Below are 16,274 nucleotides of genomic sequence, written 5' to 3'. Positions count from 1 at the left end.
TGTAAGATTTAAATTTTAAATATGAATGATCATCATGTGCGGAGCTGTACACATCGACTTAAGAATAAAATATCTGATCATCATCTTACTAACATGCCTTGTCCATTTCATGCTTTCCTATTATTTATCTCATTATATATTATTTTCTTAATTTTCCAAATTCACTTGTATAAACATATATCATCGGAATAAGTAAATCATTAATATTCACAAGTCTAAGACAATTGTCAAAAACTTACACGACAGGGTATAAGACAATTAACTCAACAACAGCCTAAATAATAGAATTTCGATATTGAAATTTGGACATAATGAATCTTGGCTGCCCCAATATTGACCCTTGACTGGCCTGAGTCGTCTGATCTATTCTAATGTCTCATGCATGTATGTACAAATGGCAGTTTTGAGGCGTTGGAATTCGAGTGGAAGGATGCCCAAAGTGGGTCTATAATTTCAAATGGTGGGCTTAGAAAAGTGTACAACCATAGACTTCTACAGTTGTACTGCTTTACCAAATATTTCTTTGAATTTTGATCAACAAATTAATAGTCCCTTTTGCAGAATCATGTCATCTCTTCTAAAATATCCTACCCTTCACCATTATCTTTAGATTTTTTTTTTTAAAAAAAAATAACTACCAAGTTGGAAAAAAAAAAAAAAAAAATCTGTTTCTTTGAATAAATAAATAAATAGCGAGGAGTTGGGTTAATTGACTTGACTTGGCTACTCATGACCATGATGATCGATCAGCCTTCTGTCTCCTTCCTTGTGTATTACGTGTGCATGCATCATGTGTAGATGACGAAATAAAGAGATTAATTAATTATCACAAATTACAATGATCTAATTTCAATACTTTCTTGTTTTTGTTTGATTTTCTTTCAATTATTACTAAAAATAAATACTTAGACACTAATATTTATTTATTATCTAATACCTAATTAAGATTTTGACCAAAAATCTTGGTCCTTTTGCTATTTTGTAACAAAAAAATAGACATTATAAACGAAAGAGATAAAAAAGCTAGTAGTTTATTTATGAGATATATAGCATAGTTTGGAGGAGAGAATTAAAGACGGAAGATTGTGAAACATTGTGAGAATATATATATATATATATATATATATATATATATATATATATATATATATATATATAGACTGATCGACTGATCTTCCTATTTTTTTTTTTTTTTTTTTAAGAAACAATATGCTTTATTGATAGCCTTCCTCAAGTAAAGGAAAGAATACAAGGAGGACCAATGGTATCTTCCAAAACCTCTAGAGCATTTTTTGCTAAAAATGAGCAGCATGATTTGCATCCCTAGTTCTAGTGTGTTGGACAAACCAACTTTCAAGTTGTGATAGCTTCTGTTTTACATCAATGATTAGAATAACCGAGAAACAGATGGGAGCGTCTTAGATTTACAGAGGAACGGATTCGGTATTTATAGACAACCTCATCATGCATGTAGTTGAAATACCTCTTCCTCTTCATCTTCCTCCGTAAGTCGAAGGCCGTCACGTTTGGTTACACAGATAAGATGAAATGAAATAAGAAATATGTAAATATTAATGAAATAATTTGTAAATAGTAGTTAAATAATTTAGATGTTTTATGGGATTTTGAGAAATGAGAGAGAAAAAATTGAATAAAAATATTATAAAATTAAAATATTGTTAGAATATGATTTTGTAATATTATTTTTTTTTGAGATTTTTTTTTTTTTTTTTTATGGAAGTTTGGAAAGTTATAATGATTAGGCAATGATTAGATCAAAAAGTTAAAAATTTGAAATTAAAAAATATTTGTATTTAAATGGTGTTTACATGTTGAGATGAGATGAGATGAACTGAGACCATCTATAAAAACGGGGCCTAAAAGCCTCCCATAGTTTAGAAAGATCATCTTTCTCCATTTCCCACACTCTCAATACTTTTGTCTAAGAGGCAAGTTCTTTACCATGACAAAGAAACCAACACCTTACACTCTCAGAGATGAGAAGAGAAGGACCCTTATTCTGGATGCAGATGACCTTGTAGCTGCTCTTATTGATTCAGATACTAAAATTGGAATGTACCACTTATTGAATGAATTTTTTTCCAGAAGTGAAGCTGAAATTATCCAAAAAATCCGCATCATTCATTCAAACAGTCCAAACAAATCATATAGAGATGAACCGTCAATGGTCAATTTTCTGTCAAGAGTGCCTATCACTTTTTAAAAGAACTCATTGATCGAGCTAAATGGCAAGATCACTCAAATTCTAGTTATAAGAAAGAAGAGTTGTCAAGAATCCGGAAGCTTAAAATCTCTAATACAGTCTTTGTGTGCATGGAGAGCATGCCTTGAATCTCTTTCCACAAACCTGAATTTGTTCAAGAAAAAAATCATTGAGTCACCAAATTGCCCCATCTGCATAAGGGAAGATGAGTCTGTTATATATACATGCTATATGGTCCGGAGTACTGTACTGCAGAAAAGGATATGTGGAGACTATGTTCAAAAAATATTAAAAAAAAAGTAACCTCTTTGAAGCTTGCTTTCAAAATCTGTTTGCCTCAATGGTTGATTTATATATATGAGCAGGAAGTACTTTTGGAAGAAATCGCAGTAACAGCAAGGAAGATTTGAGAGAGGAGGAATGAGACTCTTCGTATTTCAATTTTTAATTATTCGATGATTGGAAGCCAAACTTGGTGGGTCGTGGGTGTCTCTAACCCTTTTGTAATTCTAAGAGATTCGGTTTCCAATCCGTGATCAACGGGTTCAATAATCATTCATTAAAAAAAAAAAAAAATAGAAAAGGGACTTTTCCTAAGTAGTAAGCAGTACTCGTCAATGAGTCTTTACAATTTCGTTTTTGGACGGATGTATTTATGGATTTTTAATTTTAACTTGTCATTTAAAAAATTCACTCTTTTATTAGTGCCACATTTTAATTACTTACGCTGCATTGTCATCAATATGCTTTCTATACATGTCCAAAAATATAATATAAAGAAGCTCTTTAAGATTAGAGTAATGATACGTATAGTTATAGATTGCATAAACATCGCACAATCATTTTGGAAATGAATGAGATATGTTATTAAAAAAATTAATTTTTTTCATGTGGATCTCGTATTTATTTACTTTTTCAAAGAGATTGAACAGTGTTTGCGCATAGGCTGGGTGTCAAATTGTGAAAAGGATCGTGTTCGTGTCATATCAAGATATGTATATTATATTATATGGGTTAACCCTAACCCAACCCGTTAAGCTTATCATATCAAAATCAAAATCAAAATCTCAAACTTTAACATAACCCATTAACATAACAAGTTGTATCGTATCATAGTACTGTATAATATCCCACACGTGAACTTGTACCACGTACAGGTCCGGTTCCAAAGTGCTTAATTCATGGTATTTACTAGGGTATTTAATAGAAATGAGTTAAACATATTGCAACCCCTACTTGCGCACCCCACGACTATAAATATTATTTCTCTTAAAATTAACAAAGCAAAACCATGCATAAAGATTTTAAAATATCAGAAAAGTCAATTTTTAGAGGCAATAGAAGATCTTCCCCTTTCCCAACCAAGTAATGCTATAAACTATACTCTTATTCTATTTTTATCCTATATAAGATATAGTATATTTATCACCATTAAATGATAAAGAATTATCCAGTAAAATATCATCTAATGGTGATAAATGTGCCACATTTTATATAATAGGATAAAAGTGAAATAATAATATGGTATATAGAATTTTCAAAATGATTACGCGACGCATTTCACGGTTGTAAATTATCATAAAAGTCATTATTAAAAACTTACGCGACGCACTTCATATAAGTTGTACAACCGTAAAGTGCATAAACGTCGCGTAATCGTTTTGAAAAAGAGTGAGATCTACTATTAAAAAGTTAATTTTTTTATGTAGATTTTATATTTTATTCACTTTTTTTTAAAACGATTATGCAGTGGTTATATAATTCACAATTATAAACATTTTTTCTCTTTTTCATGTAAGAAAAATGTTCATATAAGCTGAACTTTAATTCCTCCAAAATACAAAACTTTTCACCCTTTTTAATAAGTTTGTACAACTAATTATTAAGTTCCAAAAAGTTATTTGCATCTCCTTCAGGCCATTATGCTCAACAACGACCTTTTATAGAATAAAATCCATCTTTTTATCATCTCCATTTTGAAACGCTTTGATATTTTAGCAACTTTTTTAATTGACATAAATAACGAAATGATGATCTCCGAACGGGGGACACTAACAACTAAGGCACCGTATGGATAGTACTGAGATGGTATAAAATGATCTATAAATAATAATAAAATTATTTAAATTAAGATATTTTATAAAAATTTGAAAAATAAGTAAGAAAAAGTTGAATAAATATATTATAAAGTTAAAATATTATTAGAACATAATTTTTTAATATAATTTTTATTTTGGGATTTGAAAAAATTAAATAATTTTTTGTGTTTTGTTTGGAAATTTGAAGAAATTGTAATAATTAGATAAAAAAATTAAATATTTAAAATAAAAAATATTTATATTTATAGTGTTTAGATATTAAGTTGAAATGAGATGCGTTACTGTTTCTATCCAAACAAAGGCATAGTAAAATATGATTCAAGCGTGCATGGAATCAAAAGGAATGGTCCAGTTCAAACTCTTGTCAGCAGCCCAATTTCGTAATAGAATGCATTGGGCCAATTTACAACTAAAACTTTTATCCAACTTTGACCTATAATATATTACTAATGCAAGAACATCCTTAATTAGTTATAAACGACGTACTAATATGAACAAGTGAGCGTGTTAACACATTATTTATTGAGATTTTATTTATTATAATTTTTAAAAATTCAAAATATTAATCATTTTTTAACATATTTAATGTGAAAAATTAACTTCTATACTAGCAATGCGCGTGTCGAGTATGCTTAAAATTAGACTTGCAAATAAATTTTTATATAATATATATATTTATGGTTATGAATAATAATAATAATAATAATTATTCCCCAAATAACTTGAAGATCATCGATTGGAAAAGACTTGAAGGCCTCATTTGTTTTTACAACTCCTCTTGACTCATCACATATCATCTCATCTAATCATTACAATTTTATCAAATTCTCGCACAAAATAAAATAAACAATTCAATTTTTCCAATCTCAAAATAAAAATAATGTTAAAAAAATATATTCTAATAATATTTTATTTAACTTTTAATTTAAATTTCAAGTACTCATCTCATCTGATCTGCAAAAACAATCGAGTCCTAAAATTAACAACATCCGATTATGACCCACCACGGTGATTGTAGGGGCACTTAATTTTGAGCAGTGCTACTCTGCCGTTCAGAGTAGCCCGCTCCAAGTGAATGCTAGGCCTAATTAACCTTTTCATTTTTTTTTTCAATTTTTTTATTCATATTTATTTTTATCATTTTAAAATATTTTTAAAAAATATAAAAAAATATCAATACACTAATAGTCAATTTCTTAACTATTAAGTAAAAAAAAAAATTTAAAATACATGAGGTGTCAAAATAAATTCAGAGACAAATTGAGTGGATAAAATAACATTTTTCCTATATTTTATGACCCACCATTCATGTACAGTTTTCATGTCTGTCACTTTTATCATTACAACAAAGCTATTATATTCTAGGAAGCAATCTAATTAGCAATAATTGAGTTGATGAGATGCGCTTTCAGAATTTTTTTTTTTTTTGTTTGAATATTATAAAGACAGAGAATCTGATTATAATAGGAGTCCCTACATACTTATTTTTATTTAAAGGTTGCCACCAAACAAAGTGATCATCCATGCCCATTGACCAAAAACAGAAGAGAATTTGCATACAAGAGAATATATATATATAATTAGGGGAGCAAACTCGGCCAAAGTTCCATTTAGGAGTGTGTTGAGAATATACTTTGGTGGGTCACAAATAAAAGAATCAAACTTGGCTGAAATACCATGACAAATTAGCAGCAAACCATATGAAAAATATGAGAGAAAACTGTATATATATTTATGTGTAATACTAATTAACATTCTATAAATTAATATTCTAAAATATAATATTTTAGCTACTAAACGGCAGCAAAGTAGTTTGTTTCCTTTTTGGGACCCTTCCGACATGATATAGTGCAAGTAAAAACCACTTTTATAGTTTTCAATCTCCAATCAATCATGGTACATGCCTGAGTTATGTATTAACGCGTACTGATGGGGATGAAGTTTTGGTGAAAGGGCAGATGAAGATTGTAGTTTGGACCCACCCACCATATTTATATATACACCTAGCCATATTCAGCCAAGCCATAGTTACTCGTGAATAAGGACCACTACTTTTACTAGGACTCAAGACTCCATATTTTCTAAACTCTATAGCCTATAGGCAAAATCCATGTAAAAATGGATAAACACTAAATAAAGTATGGGTTGGCTCAAGTGGTATATAAGTCTTGGGCTTGAGGGTATGCTCCCCTCAAGTCAAAAGTTCAAATTCTCTTAAGTGTAAATAATTTTTATGAATTATTGAACTGAAAGATTCTCCCATTGAATTACTTGAAGTGTACTTGCAAGAGACTCTTTACTGAAGGTCTTTGCATCCCTGAGATTAGTCAAGATGATGTCCCGAACACCTTCTGCCAATAAAAAAAAGTAAACTTAAATTAAGACTATGACTCAAATATGACAAAATGGACTCTAGCTAGACAAAATGGACTCTGACTTTTATTAGGATTCTTATTGAGAATTACGATCAAACTCTTAACATTCCTCCCCTATACCATGGCCTTGTCCTCAAGGACAATCTCTGGAAATCTCTTTCTCAATTCACCTACATCCTTCCAAGAATCGGTGGTTTTATTGTTGTCGTCTCCACCGCAAGACACCTGCAACAAAAATAGTTTCGCACATTTTCAGCCAAGAAAAACCGTTCATCCCAATTAAAACAAAGCCCACGTTCCCTTCAATCTTTCATCCCCTCAAGTGTTAGCTTCTTAATATGTGGTGTTTTCGATGAGTTAAGGTTCTCGATGGCAGTGGTGGAGTATTTGGAGTGTTTTAAAAGTCAGGAACAAGCTGTGCATTTTTTGGATCACAAAATTTGGAAATTAGATTTCAATGTTGGGCTTACCGTTTGGCCTCATATAACCTTGTCAAACCAATTGCCGAAGTGAGAGACAGAATTCTAGTGGCTTGGATGTCCACCCTTAGATTCTCATTCAACCTGGTTATGAAACATTTGGTTTGGCGCTCAGGAGCAAGTTTCCTAACCTTTGTTAATACTCTCTCAAACTGGGATTGACATTCGTGGACAGAACCTGTTTGTGTCAGCTTTGATAGGTCACCAGAAGAATTTTCATACATAGTTGGCCCAAACCTTGCATGTAATCCTTCCTTTTATGGTCTCCCAAGTTAGCTCTCCCTCTTCGTCATCCTTGAATATATAGTACCATAGCTGAGCATCCCCTTCTAAATGATAGGCTGCTAAATGTAGTTGCTGCTCCATAGCGGGCAGTGCCCCACTAAACTTGAAAAACTACTCTATACATAGGATCCAATTGGTGGGGTCGTCAATGTCATTATATCTCGAAAAGTCCAATTTAGCTAACTTAGATGTCATTCCTCCTTGACTTTTTGTGGTCCCTCCAATCCATTGCTTCCAGAGCGGCGTCACCCTGATCTATTAGAGTGACTATTGTTGTTGGAGCCATTGCATAAGTGGGTACATTGATATTTTGCAAACTCATCAAATGAGGAATTCAAAGTGGTCAAATGTTCAAGGATGTCGCGAACCTCTACACTCAATCTGGTGACCTTTTGGTCTTGGTTGGATGGTGAAGCCATGATCAACTCTAATACCAAGTTGGTATAGGCCCGAGTTATGGAACGCATGATGGGACGGCATTTTGGTGAAAGAGTGGAATGAAGATTGAGTTGATGAGCTATGGTGGTGGTAAAATAAAGGAAAATATAGGTTGAGATATTTAGAGGTATCTTTAAACTCCAACAAATTACGATGATGAAAAATATTAATTTTATGATGCGAATTATTCAACCGGGATACACACACAAACACACCAAGACTTTTATTGAATAAGGACCTCTACCTCCACCAGAACTCAAGACTTCCATAATTCGTAAACTACTATAGGCAAAACCCACGTAAAAATAGATAAAGTCCAAATAAAGTATACTTAACTCATCATTACAACTTTCCTAAATCCTCACACAAAATAAAATAAACAATTCAACTTTTTCAAATCTCAAAACAACAATAATATTAAAAAATATATTCTAACAATATTTTATTCAACTTTTTAACTTTAATCTCAACTCATCTCATCTCATCTCATCTCATCTCTGAAAACAAACGAGCGGCCTAAAACTAAGATTAGAACTCAAATAGGATCAAATGGATTCTAACGCCAACTAGACTATATCGACTTTGACTTTGTATATGTGTGTGTGTATAATTTTTTAATGATAAATGATATTTTTATTCTTAGCGAATACAAGTCTCACGAACTCCCTTTAAAAAAATTGAGCAAATTTGAGACCCATATGAGAAAATTATATTTTTAATAATGGATTCTACTTTTTTCGGATATTAGTCAGATTTGTGTCCACTGCAGTGTTATTGAAAGTCATCAAAAAATACTAACATTATCGATGTTAAAGGGAACTTTATCAGGCATGATCTAGGTCATGTCAGGTTTCACTGAATGATTGAAATTTATACACAATTTCTTCTTAGGCAAAAGCTACTCTTGCCGAGAATGGGTCCGATTATGGGTTTCGATTGTGTGTTTAAAAAGATAAAAAAAATATATGAAAAAAAGAAGAAAGAAAAGGGAGGATTGCATGTCTCGGGAGGATTCCTCAGTAGGAATCCTTGGTGAGTGTAGAATGATCCTTCTTATTAACATCTTGTATGTATGCACAGTGCATGCTTTTCTTTTCCTACCAGTTTATGGTTTCTATAACGTGTGTTTTGTACACACAAGCCAGGTGTGCAAGGAAGAGGAGATGTACCAAGACACATAAATAATCTCTCTCATGCCCATTTAAATGGTGAGCTTTGATACTCATCATTCCACACACCACACATTATACTTATTCCTCCTAAATTAATTGAGTTAGGAGTAATATACGTTCAAATTAATTGAGTTCATCTACTCATTATTCATACACCACACATTTGATATGTAAAAAAAATAAAAAATAAATAAATAAAAATAAATAAATCATATGTGGTGTGTGGTGTAAAAACACTTTTACTCAATTTTTGTATGCTTATCTAATTAAATATTTATTTAATTTTGATTTAATAGATTTGAGTTATAAAATAATAATATTTTATTAGAGAATTGTATAATAGTTGTTTCCTTACCATTTTCTAAATTAATTAATTTTTTATTATTAAGTCTTTTAATAACTCAATCCATGATAAGTGCTCATATTTTCTATTTCATATTTACTAATATTCATTGATGGGAATCTTGTACCAAAATGCCTTTTGGGACAAAAATTTTGTCATCCCTAATCCATCGCAAAAGCTTTATCCTAAAAGACATTTTAAGATGGAAAAAAACTCGTCCCAAAAGTATCTTTTGTGACGAGATTTGCCTACTAACGGTTAATAAAGTTCAAGACGAAAGTATTTCATCTGTAAATATGGTTTTAACGTCCAACTAGCATTCGAACATAGAAAAAATGTTTGAATGTTTATGATATGAGGCTAGTATTCGAACGCTGAAGTCACTTTCAAATGGATTGACAAACGTTCAAAAGAATGATAGGTCATTCAAATATTGAATGTATGCTCGTTCGAATTTTGAGACCGTATAGAGTGCAAATGTATACTATAACTATTTAAAAATAAGGGTTATGTGTTCGAATAAGGGTGGTATTTGTTTGAATGTTGAGACCATATATACATTGGAGTATTCCCCAAGTGTTTGAATATCATATGGTAACACTATTGTTGTTTGAATAGGAGTAATATGCGTTCAAATCAAAATGATACTCGTTTGAATATGAGTGAGATCCATTTGAATATTGAAACCATATATGGTTCGAAAGATTTATGTGATATGTTTGAATAGAAGTGATGTTCGTCCAAATAAAAATCGTACGCGTTCAATTGGTGAGTCTATAGTTAGTTCGAACTACGTTTATAACTATTTGAATATCCTATGTTCACTCTATATAATGTTCAAATAGCGGATAGCTTGCTTCAAACATAAAACAGACTAAGCATTCGAACACATGGTATGTCTTTCGAATACAAGGCAACAAACGTGAAATTCAAATATCATAAATAATACAATAATTGTTGAAATTGTTATGAAACTAAAATAAACTCTAAGAGGGTCATGATACAAAATATTATAAAACAATTTACCAAATATGTGTGAGATGGTACTAGAGGCGTAAACTGTTTAGACATTATCATCTGCATCTCTTGAAGCATTTTTTGGCATTGAATTGCTAATTAATTCCCTTCTCAGGTCTGTTTATACTGCTATAATAATCACATCTACATGGTGGATCTTCAAACTTGATCTATTTATTTTATTGACAAGTCTCATACAAGATGAAGTATAAATATTAGATGATATGGATAAGAAAAATGAATATAATAAAATAATGCATTTACCTGGTATGCTGACTCTTTAGTATTGCAACAAAAGTTTAGTTATGTACAATTGGATTGATAATTCTTAAATGATGTTTCTATTTCCCTAGATTTACTTAAAGAATCAAAGTAAACATTTATATGTCAAAATCTTCAAGCTATCACTCTCGAACTCTAGATGTTGTGGATTAGTGAAATAACAATGGAAGACCCACACTTTTTAAAGAAATTTATTCTACAAGACAGGAAGCATGTATAGATTTATTATCAGCCGTCTTGTAAGCTTGTAACTTGTAAGACTGTTGATAATAAGTCTATACAATCTTTCTATCTTGCAGAGAATGAAAGGAGAACTTTCCTGAAGAATTTGGGTCTTTCATTATTACTGCACTTGTCGAGGTTTGAGAGACTCTATAGTGACGTAACAATGAAAGCACCATATTTCTGAAAGATATTTCTATTCATTCTCTGCAAGACAGAAAACTGGCATAGACAAGAACGATCACATATGTCCATTCAAACTCTGTATTTCTATCCATTTGGACACTGTCTTTAGTTCGAACGATAATTTTGTCCATTCAAACCACAACCAAAATACAGAATCTATTTACATTAATACCAGTGTATCATAATTAACCCTATTTAATCTAAACCTTCATTTTTATTTTTTGATCAGCATAATTTTTTACATCATGTTGTTGAATTGAAATGTCATTGCCTCTATTTAATTGAACATCATTGACTGCACTGAACCGACCTCCCAGGCCCATACTTGTCAAGAAGGTGGTTTAGTTGAGTGACTTCAGCGATGACATCTTGGAAGGTAGGACCATTGAGTCTACATTTACTGATAGGGATGGGGTCCCAACTATGACCACTCGAGGGTTGTCGATCCTAACCTAGTGTACACATTTTATCATGTAGTGAATGAGATGTGTGTCACTAAAGAAGCATTCACATTTATTATATAGGGGGTGAGTATTACACTCTCAGCTAACAAAATAGCTGAGATTTTTCACAAGCATATTGTTCCAAAGGACGAGATTTCCAACGAGGAGCTACGTTGGTTGATGGTCGAGGATACAAATCCTTATCATGGCAACAAGGGCATCAGGCAGGTTGACTGCATAGCTTTCTTTTAGATGTTGGCATTGATTATTGCATATAGCATTGACCTGAGGAAGCATAAGATGAATTTTAGCAAAGATTGGGCTAAATTCATTTTGTGATTGGTGAGAGTCTATCCGATTGATCTTCCCTTATATTACCTATATTGGATCCGAGCTGAGTCACAGTACTTGAGCAGAAGTAGTCTGCCATATGCACTAATCATCTCTAGACTACTTATGTCTGCAATAGTGGAGGTGACTCCGGCTGAGTGTCAACAATTACAAATCAGTCCACTAAATATCATCACCTTAGGCAAAAGTGTGGGCCACCTCCGTAGGCAACAACGGTCAAAGCCTGCTTAGGACATGAGTAATCCAACCTTAGGGAGACCTACTACATCGACCACAACAGCTACATACACAGATGACATTGTTAATATTGTGCGCATAGATATACATGCTACGAGTACTGATGTTGTGCCCACAAAGATGGGTGGGGCAATTGCTAAGCTGCGAACGAGCCTGGTCGATGATATTGAGAGGAGTATGATGCTTCTCATGGGTCGACTAATTTTTTTTTGCTAGTATGTTTTAATATGTTTTTTTTTTTTTTTTTTTTTTTTTGATAAACAAACAAACTTTCATTATAACACATCACAGTGAAGTCTTATCAAACCATAAGGCTTGATAAACAAAAGTAGGAACATGCTCCCACCACACATTAATATCATATACATTCCAAGCATGTCTTGCCAAAGTGTGGGCCACCCCATTTCCCCATCTAGATACATGTACAACTTCAGCTTGTTGGAACCAAGACAGCAAATGCCTAATCTCTGCAACCAAGTTCTCATCTGGTGCATAAGAGTCCTCTGAATCTGCAGTAGCTTGGAGTTGCTGAACTAAAGGCAGACAATCTGATTCGACCACTAAATTAGGTATTCCCAAAGGCAAGCATAACTGTAAGCCCCTCATAACTACAACCAGTTCAATTGTAGAAGGACCCTCCACTTCAGACTCAACTTTAGTAGCTGCCATCACTATCTCACCATGCATATCCCTCAGCACTACACCAACACCAGCCTTTCTCTGCTCCCTAAAGATTGCACCATTAACATTGACCTTTAAACAACCAGTAGGAGGAGGCTACCATCTATAAGAGTTCCTCACATCAGCAGAGGTAACCCTTCTAACCTCAGAAAAGGCTTTATGAAGAGATAAGGCATGGCCAGCACTATCCATAGGGTCTAACACCATTTGTTCCATTTGCATTTTATTGCGTCTAAACCAAATGCCCCAATTTAAAACAAACAGCAAGGTGAAATCAGATTTTGTGCCAAATTACAATACAGATCTGATTGTATTCAAAAAGTTAATAGGCACAGAACAATGCTGCAATGAGGGAATGTACATTTTCCATATCACTTGGATAGAGGGACAGTGTAATAGTGCATGAGAGACATCTTCAACAGGTTCTCCACAAAAGCAACACCCATCCGCCACCATTACTTTTTTCTTCCTCAGATTAGTAAGTGTTGAAAGTATATCTTTGCAAGCCTTCCAAGCAAAAGTTTTAATTTTTCTAGGTACCTGCATCTGCCACAACCATTTCCACAACTTTTTATCTTGCATCATTACAGAGCTTTCATCACACATGTTGGCATTTTGCGAATGAATCAACCTATAAACACTTCTAACAAAAAATCTTCCACTAGATTCCACACCTCATATCCACTTATCATTGCCTGGAAAAGATGATAATCGAATCTTAAAGATATTATCAACCACAATTGGATTGAAGATAGCTCGGATAGTTTGTCTTTTCCATGAGTTAGTAGAGAAATCCACAATAGAATCAACTGTAGCAGCCTCATCAACTTCCACCTGTCTATTTCCATGGATCTCAGGTTGTAAAACACTGAAACCTGGAACCCAAGGATCCCTCCAAATCCGAATCTGCTCACCTGACCCTACACTGAATCTGCACCCCTCTTTAAGCCATTTCTTACCTGCATAAATCCCCCTCCAAACATATGAGGTTTAACTCCTAGTTTTGACTCCAAAAAAGAATCATTTGGATAGTATTTTGCTTTAAAAGTTTTCTGCAGTAATGAATTTTCACCATGTAACAGTCTCCATCCTTGTTTAGCTAATAGTGACATAGTAAAAGCATGCAGGTCCTTGAATCCCATCCCCCCCCTAAAATTTGACACACATAGCTTTTGCCAACTCAACCAATGGACTTTTTTTCTCATTACATCGTTGACCCCACCAGAATCTAGCCATTATCCCTTCAAGTTCATGGCATAATCTCAAAGGAAGCATGAAGCAACTCATTGCATAAGTGGGAATAGAAAGTGCAACTGCCTTAATCAGAATTTCTCTCCTTCCTTGAGAGAGGAGTTTTTCTTTCCAACTCTAAAGCTTATTCCAAACTCTTGTTTTTATACTGTCAAAAGCTTTTATTTTCAATCTCCCAACAAGATTAGGCAACCTCAGATATTTATCATATTGCTGGTATCTTCTCACCCCTATAAATCCAACAACTCCCTCTGATTAGAAGCTAATACATTCCTTGAAAAAACCATAGCTATTTTGTCTCTGTTAATTTTCTGTCTAGAAGCAACCTCATATTTTTCCAAAATTAGTTGTAGGTGCCTAGTAGTTCACCATCAGCTTTGCAGAAAATGATACTATCATCCGCAAAAAGTAAGTGTGTAATCATGGGAGCTCCTCTACACACTCTAATGGCTCTTAACAATTGCTCACATTCAACCTCTTTGAAAAGAGCAATTAACCCCTCAGTACATAAAAGAAAAAGGTAAGGGGATAGTGGATCCCCTTGCCTTAGTCCCCTACTAGGAATTATAGGACCATGAGTAGCACCACTAATCAAGATAGAAAAGGATACAGTTCTAACACAAGTCATAATTAAGTCCACAAAAGTGTTAGCAAAGCCTAGTTTCTTCATTATTTTCACCAAGAAAAATCACTCCACCCTATCGTATACTTTGCTCATATCTAACTTCAGTAACATATACCCCTTCTACCCATACCTTTTAGTCCTCAAATAATTGATCAACTCATAGGCTAACAAAACATTATCAGTAATCAAACAACCATTTACAAATGCACACTGTGATTATGATATAACAGAAGGCAAAAGGACTTTTAATCCGTTCATAATGACTTTGGACACCAACTTATAAATTATATTGCATAAACTTATAGGTTGGAAGTCAAAAACATGCTCACAAACTTTTTTCTTAGGTATCAAACTTATTAACGTATGATTAACCTCTCGGGGTAGCATACCAGTAGTCAGTGAATCCAGAACTGCAGTTGTGACAGAATCTCCCACAACATGCCAATAGGACTGGTAAAACAAGGCTGGCATTCCATCAGGGCCTGGAGCCTTTGTTGGGTGCATTTGATCCAAAGCCAACTTGACCTCCTCTGCAGCATAAGGTCTCATAAGCTGTGCATTCATTTCAGCAGTGACTCTTTGATCAACACATCTCAAAACTTCATCTTAACCACTCTGTAAAGAGGAAGCAAATAAATCTTTGAAAAAATTAGTCACAAGAGAATCCCTTTCCTCCCCCTCAAGCCAAACACCTGTCTCATCTTTTAAACTCCTAATCATGTTCCTTTTCCTCCTTTGGCTTGCTTGTGAGTGGAAAAACCGTGTATTTTGGTCTCCATCTTTTAGCCACTGAACCAGAGACCTTTGTTTCCACTTCACCTCCTCCATTTCCAGCCAAACATTAACTTCTCCTCTTGCCTCATCGACTCTTTCTGAATCAGAACAAAGAGCATTCAATTGTTGCAAATCCTCCAATCTTTTTCTTGCCGCAGCCAATTTTTCATGTACATATCCAAAAGAAGACCTATTCCAAACTGCAAGTTCCTTCCCACATTCTTTAATCAACTTTGAGACAACCTCCATGTTGTTGCTATTCCAAACACTACCTCATCCCCTCTCAATAATCTGTGCACATTTCTCCTCTCCAACCCACATTGCCTCAAACCTAAACTTTTTTGGTTGCTTTCCCTTGATTAAAGGCAACTCAGTCTCAAAGAGAATTGGTAGGTGATCTCAATATGCGATAACACCGTGCCTAACCCTTTCTTGAGGATAGACTTCCCACAGTTGTTGGTTTCCCAAGTACCTATCTAGTCTTTCACTAATTCTCTGCATGCCACTTCTTCCATTACACCATGTAAACCTTGGTCCCCGAAAGCCCAAATCCTGTAATGCACAATCTTCCATCACTACTCTAAAGTTCTCAAGTTGAACATAGGGCCGTGGTCTTCCCCCTCTTTTTTCGTGTAAGTATAACACTTCATTGAAATCCCCCCCCCCAACTGGCCATGGAACACTAGCAGTTGGACATAGTTTCCTCATGAGATTTCAAGTAAGATATCTACTGCTAGCATCAGGGTGCCCATAAACACCAGTAAAACGCCACTCAGCCAAGTCAGATTCT

At 33.7% G+C, this 16,274-nt stretch overlaps 1 protein-coding gene across 1 annotated transcript; it reads right to left on the bottom strand.

Annotated features, from left to right (window-relative positions):
* Window positions 1-15,316: 15,316 nt before the first annotated feature.
* On the bottom strand, window positions 15,317-15,733 carry LOC108985840. Its single transcript, XM_018958280.1, has one exon. The coding sequence runs from the start codon at window positions 15,731-15,733 to the stop codon at window positions 15,317-15,319; it is 417 nt and encodes a 138-aa protein (XP_018813825.1).
* Window positions 15,734-16,274: the final 541 nt, after the last annotated feature.

The sequence above is a fragment of the Juglans regia genome, chromosome 14 (genome assembly GCF_001411555.2).
Source record: "Juglans regia cultivar Chandler chromosome 14, Walnut 2.0, whole genome shotgun sequence".
NCBI lineage: Eukaryota > Viridiplantae > Streptophyta > Magnoliopsida > Fagales > Juglandaceae > Juglans > Juglans regia.
This window is presented reverse-complemented; position numbering and strand designations above follow the sequence as displayed.

Excerpts from the sequence above, each read along its gene's own strand:
- LOC108985840 (XM_018958280.1), bottom strand. The coding sequence starts at position 15,733 with ATGGAGGTTGTCTCAAAGTTGATTAAAGAATGTGGGAAGGAACTTGCA.